Source organism: Clupea harengus, chromosome 9, assembly GCF_900700415.2.
Source record: "Clupea harengus chromosome 9, Ch_v2.0.2, whole genome shotgun sequence".
Taxonomy (NCBI): Eukaryota; Metazoa; Chordata; class Actinopteri; order Clupeiformes; family Clupeidae; genus Clupea; species Clupea harengus.
Genome location: NC_045160.1, coordinates 23276188 through 23292870, shown reverse-complemented (window position 1 = coordinate 23292870; position 16683 = coordinate 23276188). Strand labels below are relative to the sequence as shown.

At 42.7% G+C, this 16683-nt stretch overlaps 1 protein-coding gene across 1 annotated transcript in view; it reads left to right on the top strand.

The window, feature by feature from the left end:
- The first annotated feature begins 12 nt into the window (after positions 1–12).
- Positions 13–16683, top strand: part of LOC105909680 (adenylate cyclase 10) — a 35569-nt gene continuing 18898 nt past the window's right edge. The window contains exons 1-21 of the mRNA XM_042708635.1: positions 13–1261; positions 2352–2456; positions 2589–2627; positions 2782–2925; positions 3229–3434; positions 3603–3693; positions 3801–3889; positions 4297–4488; positions 4898–5019; positions 5890–5966; positions 6449–6638; positions 7057–7112; positions 7474–7645; positions 8062–8254; positions 9188–9274; positions 9654–9934; positions 10274–10479; positions 11018–11170; positions 12438–12749; positions 13373–13690; positions 15990–16029. Coding sequence (XP_042564569.1) covers positions 1108–1261; positions 2352–2456; positions 2589–2627; positions 2782–2925; positions 3229–3434; positions 3603–3693; positions 3801–3889; positions 4297–4488; positions 4898–5019; positions 5890–5966; positions 6449–6638; positions 7057–7112; positions 7474–7645; positions 8062–8254; positions 9188–9274; positions 9654–9934; positions 10274–10479; positions 11018–11170; positions 12438–12749; positions 13373–13690; positions 15990–16029 — 3227 coding nt within the window. The 5' untranslated portion in view covers positions 13–1107. The remainder of the gene's footprint in view (positions 1262–2351; positions 2457–2588; positions 2628–2781; positions 2926–3228; positions 3435–3602; positions 3694–3800; positions 3890–4296; positions 4489–4897; positions 5020–5889; positions 5967–6448; positions 6639–7056; positions 7113–7473; positions 7646–8061; positions 8255–9187; positions 9275–9653; positions 9935–10273; positions 10480–11017; positions 11171–12437; positions 12750–13372; positions 13691–15989; positions 16030–16683) is intronic.

Here is a 16683-nt window from a genome sequence, read left to right as displayed (position 1 = left end):
CATTAAAAAAAATACTAAACCTATTTGTGTGGTATAACAAACAAAATCAATGCTGTAGCAGCTACACAAGGGAATGTCATGAAGTGAACAAAAGATGACAAAGCATAAAACAGCAAACAAAGAGGGTTGCTTTAAACATAGCACAAGTGAGCAAAACTGGTGCTTGGAATAGGCCTACTGCTTCAATAACAGTAATGTATATATTGGGGTAAAAAAAAAGAGAAAAAAAAGTAAATATTTTAAGAAGGCCTCGTATGGTTACACTAGGTACCTTTCCTAATTTTTGTTCCCAAGGACCTAAAGAAATACCCTTAAAAAAGTGTCATGCTTTTATCTAGTCTGTCCAAATCCCATCAAAATATAATAATAATTGTATATATATAATTGTAATAATAATAAAATATGGTGATAAAACTATAGTTTTCTAGTCTTCATCATCACTTTCAATAACACATTATCTCTTCTTCCGAATTTCCTCATGGCTGATGATGTCTTCATTTTCGTCTGGATTGTAGACTGATAGCTTTCGTTAATTTCGAAAATGTGGTCAGAGGGCAATACGGATCCGGTGAGGAGGGCAATACACGGCTGGCATGACTACGCATTAGCCAATCAGAACGCTCATACTGTCGTTGCCATATTATAACGTTTATTATATAAAAGCGTCAAGGAGACTGTTGCAAGTTGTGGTTGGTTGCGAGTACCAGCAAAGGGGCCTGGTTGTCCAGAGGCGACACGTGTTGTACTAATGAAAATCCTCAAAAATACTGAGCATAGAGTCCTGATTGTTTGCATTTTTTTTCCTTTTAATTTAGGGCTATGCAGGGGTACCGTTAGTTAGGAGAAGAACGAGCGTTCCAAAGAATCAACGATCGATGCAAAAGCAACCGTTTAAGCTTAGCAACCGAACATGACTTCATGCCACCCTCTTTATGAATGAACAACTCTCAACTACAATTAAGATATCTCGTCCACGTTTTTGATTTATGACACAGTGTTGCCGACGAGTTTGCGTGTTTGTCTAACATTAGCTAACCACTGCTTTGACCTGTTACCATAGCTAACTTTGCTATGCTAATTAACTAAGGTTAACTAGCGTCAATCAACATGGGTAAAAGAAAGCCGGTTAGAAAATCCTTAAAAAAAACAAAGATAAATAGTATTGCAGCACACGTACCTGATTTAGTCGTCTACAGTGACTTCAAGAAGATACCCTATGTGGAACATTTCAATGGCGTGTTACTATTTGCAGACGTATCAGGTCTGTGGCCAATATTTGCTTCATCAACTAACTGTTACCTTAACGTTAGCTGTAATACATTGAAATGCCTAGTTTAAAGATAGCTATGTTAGATAGCTAACTATCGTAGCGCTCCCTACTTCCGCCCTATCTATTAAAAAGTGACAAACAGTTATAAACATTTATGGTTCAAAAAATCTTTAATCAATCAATCTTACATATTTCAGTAGCGGTGGGTGTTTATATTACGACTGGTAACTTGTTTGGATTTCAACTGAAACGTGTTTTCCGTTGTGTAGACCAACACGCAAAATTAGCTGATACAGGAGGTTTCCCCCATTTCAGCCTTTTCATGATTTACCTGTGATACGTGTGGTGTAAGGAGATTAGCCAAACATTTGCAAAACATTACCGATATGATCAAGTATGATCTATCAGGACCCGTAACCTCTCGAGAACATCTCCTAACTCGGTCATCAACTGTCGTCGCTGCTACATTTTCAATTTGAAGAGGGAGAGAGGTCTCGGTGTCGGTTGAAAACTGTATGACCCTCACAAATTCTCGTCGCGAAATTTAATTAGTTCAGTTCGTTCCATGACGGTTTGTACACACAGCAATACATCGCTGTCTAGTACACTTACTTACGCTGTACAACTGTATTTTTTTGCACACATACAATTAAAATACCCCTTTAGGGCAGGAGCGTATGTTGTTTAAAATCCGTTATCCTGGTTGACACAGAAATCAACATGTACACGCGAGAGGGCGGACGTAGGGAAGGGCGGAAGTAGGGCGCGTTACGATAGGTTGATAGTTAGCCAAGTTTGCGCACATCATTTATTCTATCATTAGTGTTAATCTTAATATCCCTACGTTAGCTAGCTGGCCATAATACTGTATACAACTGTAGTCTATTGAAGTGACAAATGTGTCCTGTATCCTTGCCAGCTTTCCACATGTGGTATGTGGTTATGGAGTTGCCAACCAAATTGCCATTGGTAAATTTAAATGAACATTATTGTTAGTTTATATGTTGTAGAACAAATAAGGTGTAACTGTCATTGTTATGATAAGCACAACACATAATATCCAAATATTTGGTGTGCTTAGGTTTTACTGCACTAACAGAAAGATTCAGTTTGAGCAACAAGAAGGGCTATGGCGCAGATGAGTTGACCCGTACACTCAACAGTTACATTGGAGATATAGTATCCTGTAAGCTATTGTTTTGTGCTCTTCAAGTAGGCTATTATATTGTTGTGCAATATGTACCACTATGAGATACAAGCACACAAAATACAGTTTCTCTGATGTCAGGTGTCACATTTAACACTGATTGTGTTGTAGATATCCTGGCTGCAGGAGGAGATATCCTAAATTATGCAGGTAATAGCCTACCAAATTAATAACAATGTAAATCTGTGACTGAGCAGACTATATGCTTAACAGTTAGCATCGCATTGACTTTACTGTAATTGAGATCAAAATGTGTTTAGTTTGCATCAGTTTTTTGAATCACAGCTGATTCCTTTCACCACAGGGGATGCCATTTTGGCCCTGTGGACAGTGGAGAGATCGCTACTCAGTGAGGTCATCTCTCTGGTAGTCAAATGCAGCCTTAACATTCAGGACAACTGTGGTGTCCGAGAGACTGTCGTCGGCTCCGTGCTGAGAGTCAAAATAGGTGCACAGCTTTTACATTTTGGGTAGTTAATTGACTTTCAACAGAGCTTTTCATGATGCTTATGGGAGAGGAAGTCCAATGCAAGGAGGGACAAAGCTCTTTTCCTATTATAATTTATGACCACTGCCATGTTTATAAGCCCTTGCATCAGTAATGTGTCCATGGCTTTCTTTTTTTAATTACTGAAAATGTTGTGTTCATTACATACTTATATTCTCTACAAAGTCTGAATAAAGTCTGCTATTGAATTGTATGCAGCATTTTTTCTAAACATCCACATTTTATGTTTCTTTATCTGTGAAGGAATATCAGCAGGAAAAATGTCCAAAGTGATCATGGGAAATCAGGATAGCCAGTTCTTTGTTGTGATTGGACGAGCGGTTGACGAGGTGCGGCTGGCCGAGGGATTGGCTGTCGCCGGCAATATCATACTGTCGCCAAATGCCTGGGAGCTGTGTGACCGGGCCAACATAGCCTTTGACCCCTTTGAGGATAAACGTGCTGTGAAGGTTAGACCAGCCGTTCATTTCGTTCATCTCCCCCTAAGCATAGGTTACCTCTGTGATATAGTGGTTAGATGGTAGTAACCCTCATTTTCTTGAGTTTCTTGTTATCGGGATGTTATCAGACTCTCTGTATTGAGAAGAAATTAAATTCAATTTCCATGCTAAACACAGGTGCGATACATCAAGAGAGAGCCCCATTTTTCGGTTGAGGAGTATATGGAATCCGTTGGCAAGAATATAGAGCATGACACCACTATTAAGGGTGAGAGAAATCAGCGGAGAAAATTCATTACATTTGCATAGACTTTAATTTGATCTCACTCTGATAATATTGTACTCTCCCACTCTGATGACCATTCATGAATACAGGTTGTTTGAGGAAAGCCTCCACACTGATGCCCAATGAGGAACGTGAGAGGTTTCTTCAGAAGTACATCATGAAAACCGTTCTGCAGAAGGTAGCAATAGTTTAAGATGGTCATAATGTCATAACTTCATTCATAATGACTACATCCCACCGGTTATCTTTGATAGTTGCTCAGTTTATTATATTTGCAAATGACAGGCAGGTTTCAGTGAGTTAATTAGATTCTCTAATGAACATACTACTCTTAAATGTGCAGAGGCACAGTGCACACTCCACAGGCTTAATCAAACTATCCTCTCTCACCCCTCCTCAAAATGAAAAAAAAGAAGGACAGAAAAGACTAAGGAAAGGAAGAAAAAGAAGGAAACAGAAGAATACTAAAATAATTAAGACATAAAGATAGATAGGGGGACAGTAAAGCAGCACACAGGTTGACACATATTCCTGCATGGTTTACCTATGCGATGACCCTGTACCTCAGAGCTTTCTCTCTGTCAGATTGATGCTGATCAGCCCCTTGAATACCTTTCGGAGATGAGGCCGGCCACCATCGTGTTTGTCAACCTGCAGTTCAAAGGCATCGAGGCCAACTTAGAGCAGTGTCTGGCCATTCACGTGGCCGCCAACGGCATCAGCAAGCAGATGGTCAAGCACCACGGCAGAATCAACAAGGTTTTCATGTTCGACAAGGCAAGTCACAGCTGTTTCAATCCCCGCTGAGGAAATTAGGTTTTCATACGCAAAGCCTTTTCAAGTATGAAGGCCATTTAACTTCAACTGAAATAAATCATAGCGTGAGTTAATGTTGTTGGAAAGTGTATGTGCACAGTTTCTCAAACCTTCATTTTAAAATAGAAACTTAATTAGCTCCTTTGTTCCCTCTTAACATGTAACGCTTTATAATGCAAGAAACTTAATTTTGGGTATAGGCAGCCCTTATACCTACTAACATGTAACCCTCTGTCATAACTATCAATATGAATATACTCTAAGACCATTCGTCAATGCATCGTGTTGATTTAGGAGGGTTGAATATCATTGTTGACATCTGACGTGAAACCCATTTGAGGTCAGTGTTGCTGTGCTGTGTTTTTATCAGGGCTGTACGTTTCTCTGTCTGTTCGGCTTGCCTGGGGACAAACGGGAGGACGAGAGTGCCCATGCACTCCAAGCTGCCTTCGGTGCCCACGAGTTCTGCCAGAGGGAGATCCGGAGCTTAAGGTCAGCCTGCCCGTGGAGACCACTGTTCATATGCAAACTGTGCCAAACTGAGCTCCTCTAGGCCAGTTAGTTTATCGAGATTTAGTGTTTTAGAAACACTGGGATCTTGCCTCACCTGTTTTATATAAAGGGGATTTCCACCACACATGTATGATGAAACAGTAATGTGTGCATTAGTGAATGAAGAATGAGTGAATTTACAATATTGTGATTAGCGGTGCCATGCCGAGAGGTTTAGCATTTCACACAAGCCAGACCTTAAGGAAAAAAGCAATGAGACGTAAGGCAGACAGTAGTAGCATTAATGTTTTAAGTAGCTCCGGGGCTTTTCTTGCATGTATACAGGTAAGGTGATTAGGCTTCTGTCTGAGGTTTCCACTTCGTACAACTTTTCCTGCACTTTGTGACAGTTAATCAGTGTTGCTGCTTATCTGTGTAATCTGCGGAGGCTTTGTGGCTAAGAGCTCACCTGTAGGATTAGAGCTGGAGGCTGTGACTTGTGTGTCCTGATGCTGTCTCTCTGTGACTGTCCTGATGCTGTCTCTCTGTGACGGTCCTGATCCTGTCTCTCTGTGACGGTACTGATGCTGTCTCTCTGTGACTGTCCTGATGCTGTCTCTATGTGACGGTCCTGATGCTGTCTCTCTGTGACTGTACTGATCCTGTCTCTCTGTGACGGTCCTGATCCTGTCTCTCTGTGACGGTCCTGATCCTGTCTCTCTGTGACGGTCCAGATCCTGTCTCTCTGTGACGGTCCTGATGCTGTCTCTCTGTGACTGTCCTGATTCTGTCTCTCTGTGACTGTCCTGATGCTGTCTCTCTGTAACTGTCCTGATGCTGTCTCTTTGTGACGGGTTTCTGCCTCTTCAGGATCATCTCTGTTGGAGTCACCTCAGGGCCTGTCTTCTGTGGGGTAGTGGGACATGCTCTCAGGCATGAGTATACAGGTGCAGATGCTCTCACACACACATTCACGTATACAGAGACACACATGCACACACACTCACACACACACTCACGTATACAGAGACACACATGCACCCACGCACACACACACACACACACACACACACACACACACCAGACACACACACACACACACACACACACACACACACACACACACACACACACACACACACACACACACACACACACATTTCTCTTCAAGGTTGGCAAAATCTAAGGACTGTACTATTATATATTATAGTATACAATGCTACGCTATTTTATAATATACTATACTGTACTGTATTATGCAATACTATACTATATTATGTTAAGACAAATTAGTATAGTCCAACAGTCACCAGTCACCGGTCAACGGACCTCAGAACATTTGGATGGCCCATTCAATTCAATGGAACTTTCTGCAGCATTCTGAGGACTCCTAAAGTAAATTATAATATTAGATATCTGTGCCAAGCAGTGATTGGTACCAAGGTGAACTTGGCCGCACGTCTGATGATGCACTACCCTGGCGTGGTGGCATGTGACACAGAGACGCACAACTACTCCCGACTGCCTAGCGCCTACTTCACCGAGCTGCCCAAGAAGACAATGAAGGGAGTCAAAGACCCTGGGCCCATCTACCAGTTCACCGCTAGGAAAGTCAGGATGTGAGTAAAAAAATACCTTTAAAACCTCAGGCATAAACTAGCGCAAGTGACCATATGTTGAGGCTGGAAAAGATGCATTCGGAGTAGATGCTGTTATTTCAAGTAAATTGGAAACATTATTTTTGGTATTCTGAATATGCCTGCTTCATATTCAGACCTCCACCTCCTGAAACACCTAATTTTTTGGCCATTCTTTGACAGAATTTTCTACAAAACTCTGTTGTGTCAAAATACTTGTTGTATTATTAATATCAATTGCATCAATGCTTAATTAATCCCATTGAATAAGCTTCATGCTACATGTATCTCATTGTAAAGGCTTCTTTTCTCATGCTGAACTTGAAAGCTAGGCTATTCCTGTATAGTCCTGTGTCTGCCGGGTTTTCTAAATCTACATCTGCATTTTGGGTTTTTGTAGAACTGTGGGTCAGTCACCCATGTCTGTGGAGAGAGATAAAGAGAGTCCGCTTCTTGGTGAGTCACTTCCTGTCAGGTGCTGATTAATTATCTTTAAGTAGTTCATCATTTGATTTGACCAAGTTTGAGTAGTATGGCCAGTAATAATTTTGTTTTTGTTTAAATCTTTCTGTATTTGGACAATTTCGCTCACATTCTGCTAGTGAGAAAGTAAGCATGAGCCCACCTGTAATGAAGGTGTTGCATCAGCAGTACTCCATACTTGTTGTACTGTAGTATTTACCATGTATTTGCCATGGTGTGTCTGCATTTGTGCCTATGTATGCACATGTACGTTTTTGTCAGTGAAGCCTTGATATAGTGTTACAAGACACAAAACCCAAGTTGAGCTAAATGGAACCCCCATTATCCTTGCCAGGCCGGGAGAAAGAGATGGAGGTTTATTCCAGTGCGGTGAGTAATTTCCTGGAGGGCAGATCCTCTGACACGGGCACCTACTCCAACGTGGTGATCTACGGTGGCAGCAGCGGCTACGGCAAGAGCCGTCTCTTGGCCGAGGTGGTCTACAGAGCCAGCCTAAGACACTTTAGGTGACCATGACTGACCACCACTCCCTTCCCTGAATGACTCACATTAGCTGTTATTATTCATATTGCCTTACATTCTTTATTTTTTTTGTGTGTGTAAAATCACAGTGTTCATTAAGGACAATTAATGCTCTTATTCAATGGCCTGCTGTGAGATTTGATGATGGGTCCTTGAAGGCACACAGACTTAGCTATACACAGCTATTGCAAAGCAAACTGTTGTCAGGAAACATTTACTGTTCTTATCTACCATTATTGTATGTCATGATATGTGGAAAATATTCTTTTTCTGTTAAAATCACAGAGTATTCCTTTACCCATCTCTTTTCTCTTTCTTTTTTCTTTTCTCTAGTCCACTTTGTACACACTTCAGTGTGAGTGCTAGCAGTAGAGTGATGTTGTGGCTTGTTTCTCCTCAGAGTGATACCCTGTGAGCTGGCCGAGACTGATACCCACCAGCAGAGGTACACCCTGCAGACGTTGCTTGCCCTCCTGCTCTCCGTGGAGACCTGCAAGAACTTCGCAGAGCGCGAGAAGGCCATCCGGTCCCGGATCCCAGACCCGGAGATGAGGGAGAACCTCTGCCTGCTCAACGAGATTCTCCTAGTCAAGGTGCTGATCGCACAGCCCGACATAATACCATATGTAGACCCAGATAGTCTCACAAGGGCCAGACAAGACATCAGTTCTACTCTAAAACGCCATATGTGTTGAGATAAGTCTGACCCATTCAGGTTGAAAGACCTTTATTTGTTGCTGTTAAGCCGTTATGGTGTCGTGTGGGAACATGAGTAATACGGAAAAGTCAGACCATTCATTTATCTCCCAGCGACCTTGTAAGAATGACGACAATCTTCTGCCACGGCTTCAGTGGGAATGCAAAACATTCCCATGTCCCCGGCGAGGGCAACGGCCCCTTCTCCCCCTTCATTCAGTACATTGATATTAGAGTAACCCTTTGCCCCGTTACTTCTCTCAGGATTTAACATCATTTAGTATTTGTGATCACGTTGAATATTCTTCACGTCTTTTATTGGTGAGCTGATTTTAGAAATGAAACTGCTTCAGGCTATGCAGCAAACAGTGTTGCCTGGTTGCTATGGTTACCAAGTTGCTATGCTCTAAGAAATCTTTTACAATTACATTTGCATGAAATCGTAGCTAGTTATAAAGCCGACGTGACAGTCTCCGCAAGTTAACTTAAATGTTAAATGTAATACAATTATAATAAGAAAAGGTAGAAACTGGTGCAGTTTCGCTGCTTGTACCCCAAACACAGAAATGTAACATAAGCAGCTAATTAGATCATATTAACAACCCTAGCAACTGCCAACTCTTATGATGGCTACATTGTATCATGAGCTAAAGTTAAATAACTAAGATCCAATAAGAAAATAAAATCTTATCTATTATCTCTAGTTTCTCCTACACAAAAGTGAGATTGAATGTAAGATTAAGGCCTAAATCTCCTTCTCCTCAGATCGGGGTCATATGCTTTTATCTTGATATTTTCTATTCTGGATTCTTCTGTTTGTCTGCTTGTAGATTCCCATTTCAAACAGAGTCTCATTAATGGACAGTGAGACGCGTGACAAAGAGACCAAAGACTTCATAATGCAGCTGTTCTGTCACGTAAGCTGAGACATTCTGAGCTCCTTAGTTGTTTATGAAACATTACTATATATCAATAAATGCCATATGTATTGCTTACGTGTATAGGTTTATGAAACATTACTACCGGTAAATATCAATAAAGGCATATATATTGCTTACGTGTATATCTTTTCTCGCAGGCTAAAACGCCATGCTGTCTCCCCAAGGGTTTTCTTTTGGAGGCATATTTTCCTTTTATCTTTATCAGGTTTAAGTTTTGTGTTAAGGTTATTCTGGGTAGACCTATTGCCTTTGTTTGAAAAGTATCTGTTCTAGGGTTAGGGTGATATCAGGGTGATATGCTTAAATCTTGTTGAATGTATTGCGTGTGTCTTTGTCTCTGATTGGCTGTCCTCAGATGGCGGAGGTGGAGCCATGCATCTATGTGATTGACCAGGCTCAGTTTGTGGACCGCTCGTCGTGGCGCTTCCTGAAGCAGTTGCTGGACCGGGCGCACGTGCTGCTCTTCCTGTCCGTGCTGCCCTACACCTGCCAGAGCGAGCGCACGCCCGAGCTCCTCCATCTGCTGAAGGCCCCGCGCACCACCTTCCTCAAGCTCCCCGGCCTCGAGCCCTCCGTCATCGCCCAGCTCGCCTGCCAGATCCTCTGCGTCATACGCATCCCCACTGAACTGGAGCTGTGGGTGAAACTCTCATAGAGCTGACACGTATTGCTAAGACGTATTGTGTATTTTGCTTGATGGTCAAGTTAAAGATGCAATTACAATGGCAGAAGTAGTGAGTGGGACTTCCAAGCAGCGGAGTTGATTTGAAAAATGGTTAAGGCGTTTACGTCCAGCAGTGACCCAAACATCTGGAACATTCTATGTTTCAGTTAAATGGTACATTTTTGAGTGAGAAAAGTCAATTATTAGTGACTCTCACTTGGGAGAAAACCTGCCAATGTGTCTTTATTCCTCTCAGGGAGCTCTGAAACACTGACCATGTGGGTTGGGACCTTTGCTTTTGTCTTGCGTAGTTTCTTGGTGGAGAGGAGTCACGGGGTGCCATATTACTGCGAGGAGCTGCTGAAGAGCCTGTACCTGAGTGACATGATCTACATCTCGGAGGTGGAGGAGGAGGAGGATAGTAAGGACCTGGACCGCCTCTTCCCAGGCCCAAGTGTGTTGGTTCCCACAAGCAGCAAGCCCAATTCGGAGGAGGAGATAAAGAAGAAATCAATGGGTAATGTACAGCCACCTCCATAATTGTTGTACTCTTAACCTTTTTTAAGCTATTGTACTATTGTACTGTTTTTGTGTTATATGTTGTTATATGTTATATCGTGGCACCAACAGGAGCAGCTCTCCAAATTCCGTTGTATGCAAATGACAATAAATGCTTTTCCATTTTCTTTCTATTTCTATAACACGATTTTCAGAGCAGACCGGATCAGATCGGACTGCTTCTTCTTTCCTGAATACACTGTTGTGTCATGACCAGTGGAACTAGAGATTGAGAGAGATTGTCTCCTTGTCATTAAACAATGATCCTGGCCTTACGAACCTATTGAGAAACGCAGCCCTGATCAATGAGATATCAGTTTAAGCTCCTCACTAGTTGGTTATTCTTGTAACACATACTGTATTTGTAGTTCATTATTCTTGTATTTGTAGTTCATTAATGTATACTTACTGACTGCATTATCAATTGTGGTCCCATGAATGACAAATCTTGATTAATGACATGAATTAATGATGGAATGTGTCATACACACTGTTAGGGATCGACATTCCTACACAAGAAAACACATCGGTCCTGAAGTGCAGGAAGATCACAGCACTGGATGAATCCAGTATCGCCAGATATAAGTACGTGTGCGTGACCAGCGAGGGAGCCAAATTCCATGACATTCCCATCCCTCTAACATTAAAAGGTAGTCTGCTGTGAAGATTTCATTTAATCAAATTATTTTACCTTTCTTTTAAAGCCCTCCTGCCAATATCCATCAGACTGTTAATTCTTAGCAATATGCACCGATACACATTTAAAGTACAGTCTGCAATTCCAGTGAAAGGTTGCTGATGTTTGAGCTCAGCCAATCAAATTCCACCCTCCCTTCCATGCTCCTGAAGCAACGTGTTGATTGGCTGGAATAGTGTATGGCATGGTCCAAGCCATTTTATTTCCCATTTACAGAGCCAGGACTGGTCACAAACTTTCTATGACTGTTTTATTATTTTGTTTATTTTGAGCACTCAGGCAGAATGGACTGCATCTTTAATGTCTCTCAGGAAGAATGCAGTTATTCAGTGAGTGTAGCTGATTTTACTGTGCTATTTTTGCAGGAGTGTGTTTGTAACTTTTTAAAAACTTTGCTTTATTGAATCTCGTTTGGTTTATTTGATCGATTTGAAACTTCAGTATGACACTTCAGCAGTTTTTCTTTTCCAAACTTGCGAGTGTCACTCAGGATATTGATATGCTTATGTGTTTACTGAATGTGTTTACTGTTTACTGTTTCCCTGAGGCCCCTGCTGCTCTAAGAACCAGAATGGGAAGCTTGACATCATCATCATATTACATAACATTATTTGCATCCCCTGGAAACTTAATCGCTGTGTGCCCGCTACAGGGTCAAGAGACGTACCACTGAGCCCTCTACCCTATACTGCTTAAATCGCTTCTGTTTATCCTTTTCAAGACTTTTCAGCTATTTTTGCCACTGATAGTAACTGTTCAAACTGTTTCTACATATTTGTAACGGTAGGAACTGGGTTTGCGAAACTCATTTCGTACCATGAAACGATGATTAAACATGTTCACAGTCCTACAGCTAAGTGGCTTAAAAATAGCATGTGCGTTTATTCATTTAATAATAATAATAATAATAATAATAATAATAATAATAGTAATAATAATAAACTTTATTTGTATAGCACCTTTAATGCACAGAATGCAGCTCAAAGTGCTTTACATTTGGAGCATTTAAAAACAAAAATAGATGAAAAATGGTAACAGAAATAAGTGTATTTATCAGAAACACTATCCAAAGCAATATTCACTTCTGATACGAGTGTACTGTTTGCATGTAGACTAAAGTCAAAATATGTCCCCTGATGTTGTCTCTGTCTCTCTTTCTCTCTCTCTCTCTCTCTCTCTCCTCTCTCTCTTTATCTCTCTCTCTTTCTCCACCTGTGCAGGTATGGCCCTTGCCCACCTGGACCGGCTGGCGCCAGACGAGCAGATGGTAGTCAAGTGTGCCGCCATCATCGGGCACACCTTCACCACGCAAATGCTCACCAACATCCTGCCCGAGCTGACCGAGGACCATCTCTGCAACATGCTCGTGTCCCTCTTCAAGGCAGGCACCTTCGTCTGCGGTTCCCGGCAGGAAAACATGGCCGACCTCAGCCTGGGCACGGAGAAGTACGGCGTGCTCAGCTGCTACTGCAAGAAGGAGGACGGGGACAAGAGGGAGGACAAGGGGGAAGAGGACGGGGGGGAGGACGACGGTGAGACACGGAGTGATGAGGGGAAACTGAGGGTTGAGAGCATTTCTGTTAGTATTTTACCATGGTGTGCTCTGCCTAAGGTACCAATGTTATGTGGCAGTAAGCCAGTACTGTACCTATGGTTAGGTCACATATGCTGTTGTCAGAATACCAAAGCTGAATATTGAGAGGCAGGATGCTGATGAAAAACTGAGAGTTAAGGGTCGAGTTAAGGGTCGAGAGTGTCGACGCGGGGCTCAGGGTTTCTTTTGTGCATTTCTGCTAGTATTTCACTATGATGTGCTCTGCCTTGGCAGCATGGCATGAAATTAGGTCACATATCCTGAGTACTGGATCAGTAGAAAGAAGCACAACAAAAAAGGCTAGATGTTTTGAGTTATTTACTACAGCGTGCACTTACCTTACTGTTCTATTTCCTTCACTGTCATGTCTCTCCTTGGGTTTAAAGGATGTACAGTAGGCCTGTTTTGAGCTGTTTAGTGCGATCAACAGTTTACATTTATTTGATCTCCCCCCTTCCCTTCCCTGCGCGCGCGTGTGTGTGTGTGTGTGTGTGTGTGTGTGTGTGTGTGTGTGTGTGTGTGTGTGTGTGTGTGTGTGTGTGTGTGTGTGTGCGTGTGTAGAGGATGTGGCCCTGGCATCGGAGGGCAGCGTGTGGCACTGCGAGGTGATGCGCTTCCGCACGGCGCTGGTGAAGGAGACGGCCTACGACCTGTGGCTGCAGGAGCAGCGGCGCGACATCCACAACAAGTGCGCCGCCTACCTGCTGAAGCGCGCCCACCGCTGCATGCACTGCTCCACCAAGGAGTTCATCTACGGCCACAAGGCCGTCGTGGGGCGCGACATCGTCGAGGTCCACGGCGTGCTCCACGCGCAGGAGTCCTGCGAGAAGGCCCTGTTCGAATACCAGGATACACCCAGAAGACAGGGCAGGCGTCGAGGTACTGTATGTGTGTATGTGTGTCTGGAGAAATATGAAGTAAATATTCACACACGAATTTCTCTGACAGAGATTTGAAGGATTCCCTCGGGATTCCCTAACCAATGCAAGAATGTTCTATACATACACTCCTTCTGGTATCTGTGTTAAGAAAGACATATCCCCTGGGAAAATATACTCAGATATTTACACGAAGATGTCTTAAACACAGACTTGTGGGATTCCCTCGGGATTCCCTAACCAATGCAAGAATGTTCTATACATACACTCCTTCTAGTATCTGTGTTAAGAAAGTCATATCCCCTGGATATTTACACAAAGATGTCCATTCATACAGTCCCAGAACGGCCAAACTTAAACACTGGCACTAGAGAGGGCCTTCTTTATGACACCTGACAACTGGCAACTTCATGGCAACTCTAGCTTCCCCAATACACTTACAGTGGGGAAAATAAGTATTTGACCCCTTGCTGATTTCGCAAGTTTGGCCACTTGCAAAGAAATGTGTGATCTATAATTGTAATGGTAGGTCTATTTTAACAGGGAGAGACAGAATATCAATAAAAACATCCAGAAAACTGCATTTTATAACAGTTATGAATTGATTTGCATTTGTCGCGGAAAATAAGTATTTGAACCCCTACCAAACAGCAAGAATTCTGGCTCCCACAGACCAGTTATGTGCCCAAGAAGCACACAGATTAGTCCTCATTAGGCCTAGCAAGGTACACCTGATCTCAACTGGTGACGTGTATAAAAGAAACCTGTCCAAAGAATCATACTTCACACCTTCAACCTCACCACCAAGAGTTGTCCAAGGACGTCAGAGATAAGATTGTAGACCTGCACAAGGCTGGAATGGGCTACAAAACCATTGGCAAGCCGCTTGGTGAGAAGCAGACAACTATTGGTGCGATTATTCGCAAATGGAAGCAACACCAAACAACTGTCAACCGTTCTCGGTCTGGGGCTCCATGCAAGATATCCCTCGTGCGGTATCGGTGATCATCCGAAAGGTGCAGAATAACCCCAGAACTACACAGGGGGAGCTTGTGAATGATCTCAAGGCAGCTGGGACCACAGTCACCAAGAAAACCATTGGCAACACACTATGCCGCAATGGTTTGAAGTACTGCAGCACTCGCAAGGTCCCCCTGCTCAAGAAAGCACATGTACAGGGCAGTCTGAAGTTTGCCAATGGACACTTGAATGATTCTAAGGAGGATTGGGAGAACGTGATGTGGTCAGATGAGACCAAAATCAAGCTATTTGGCATCAACTCGACTCGCCGCGTTTGGAGTGGGAAGAATGCTGAATATGACCCCAAGAACACCATCCCCAACGTCAAGCATGGAGGTGGAAACATTATGCTTTGGGGCTGTTTCTCTGCCAAGGGTACAGGACGACTCAACCGCATCGAGGGGACTATGGATGGGGCCATGCACTGTGGAATCTTGGGCGAGAACCTCCTTCCCTCAGCCAGGACAATGAAAACGCAACCTTAAGGATTTGGAGAGGATCTGCAAAGAGGAGTGGACCAAAATCCCTCCTGAGATGTGTGTACACCTAGTGACCAACTACAAGAAACATCTGACGTCTGTGCTTGCCAACAAGGGTTATTCCACCAAGTACTAAGTCATGTTTTGCTAGGGGTTCAAATACTTATTTTCTGCAACAAATGCAAATCAATTCATAACTGTTATAAAATAGAGTTTTCTGGATGTTTTTGTTGATATTCTGTCTCTCACTGTTAAAATAGACCTACTATTACAATTATAGATCACATATTTCTTTGCAAGTGGCCAAACTTGCGAAATCGGCAGGGGGTCAAATACTTATTTTCCCCACTGTAGATGCCACTAAATCATACGTACTGTGCCTTTAAGACAGCCTGTGTATGTAACATATTCAAATGCTGATACTTATTAGTTTTAAAACGAGCAGGATACTTTCAGTAAGGTACAGTAAGATGTCTGGTGGATTAGGCTATTCACACACTTTCCATACATCTTCCTTTGTTTCATATTGAAAGAAATGTATATCAAATATTGATACCTACAGTATTAAAATAAACTGCCTATCAAACCCCAATGTTGATATCCCTTGCTTTACCACACATGCGCTCTCAAGTTCACAGGTGCCAACAGCCATCGGCAAACCAGTATTTGATGAAAATTTAGCTTGAATCCTTGTAGATGTTTGAGCATCATGGCTTTCTATTCCAGTACTGTGTTCCTATGTGCTGTGTAACCAGCCGTATGAAAGCACATCTTTCTTGTCCTCTTTGTTTCCTCCTCCAGGAACAATCCATGAAGCCGTGAAGCCGTTTCTGGAAAATGAGTAAGGCTTACACCCCCACACGCAGCACAACACACACACACACACACACACACACACACACACACACACACACACACACACACACACACACACACACACACACACACACACTTTCTCTCACACACATACACACACTTTCTCTCTCACACACACACACACACACACACACACACACTATTTACCCTGTACCAGAAACCTGTTATGTGGAGTCAGCTCAAATGAATCTGTCAATCAAAGTCTGTCATCAGTGAAGAAGCCCACAGCTGTCAGAAGAAACTCCCATCTGAGAGATTCTACTCATAAAAACTCACTTTCCTCTCAGCAGCATATTACACATGTCTATTTTTACTGTATCCCTTCCTATATCGGTGTGTTGCTTTGATCTTCCCACGCAGTGAAGTAGCTGGATTCATTCATATCCTTTGTCTCTAGGATACTGTGTGTTTTGATGCTTTTACATTCAGCTGATGCTTTAATCCAAAGTGATTTACAGTTCCTGTTATCAGTGATTATGTCCTCCCTTAGTCCTCCCTTCGGCTTCGGTAATGTTATTCCCCTCTTCCACAAGCTGAGCTGTAGGAACACAGCTTTGCTACTTATCTAATCTAAAGTGCTGCCACTGTCATCAACACGGGCATCTCAGTGGACCCTCCT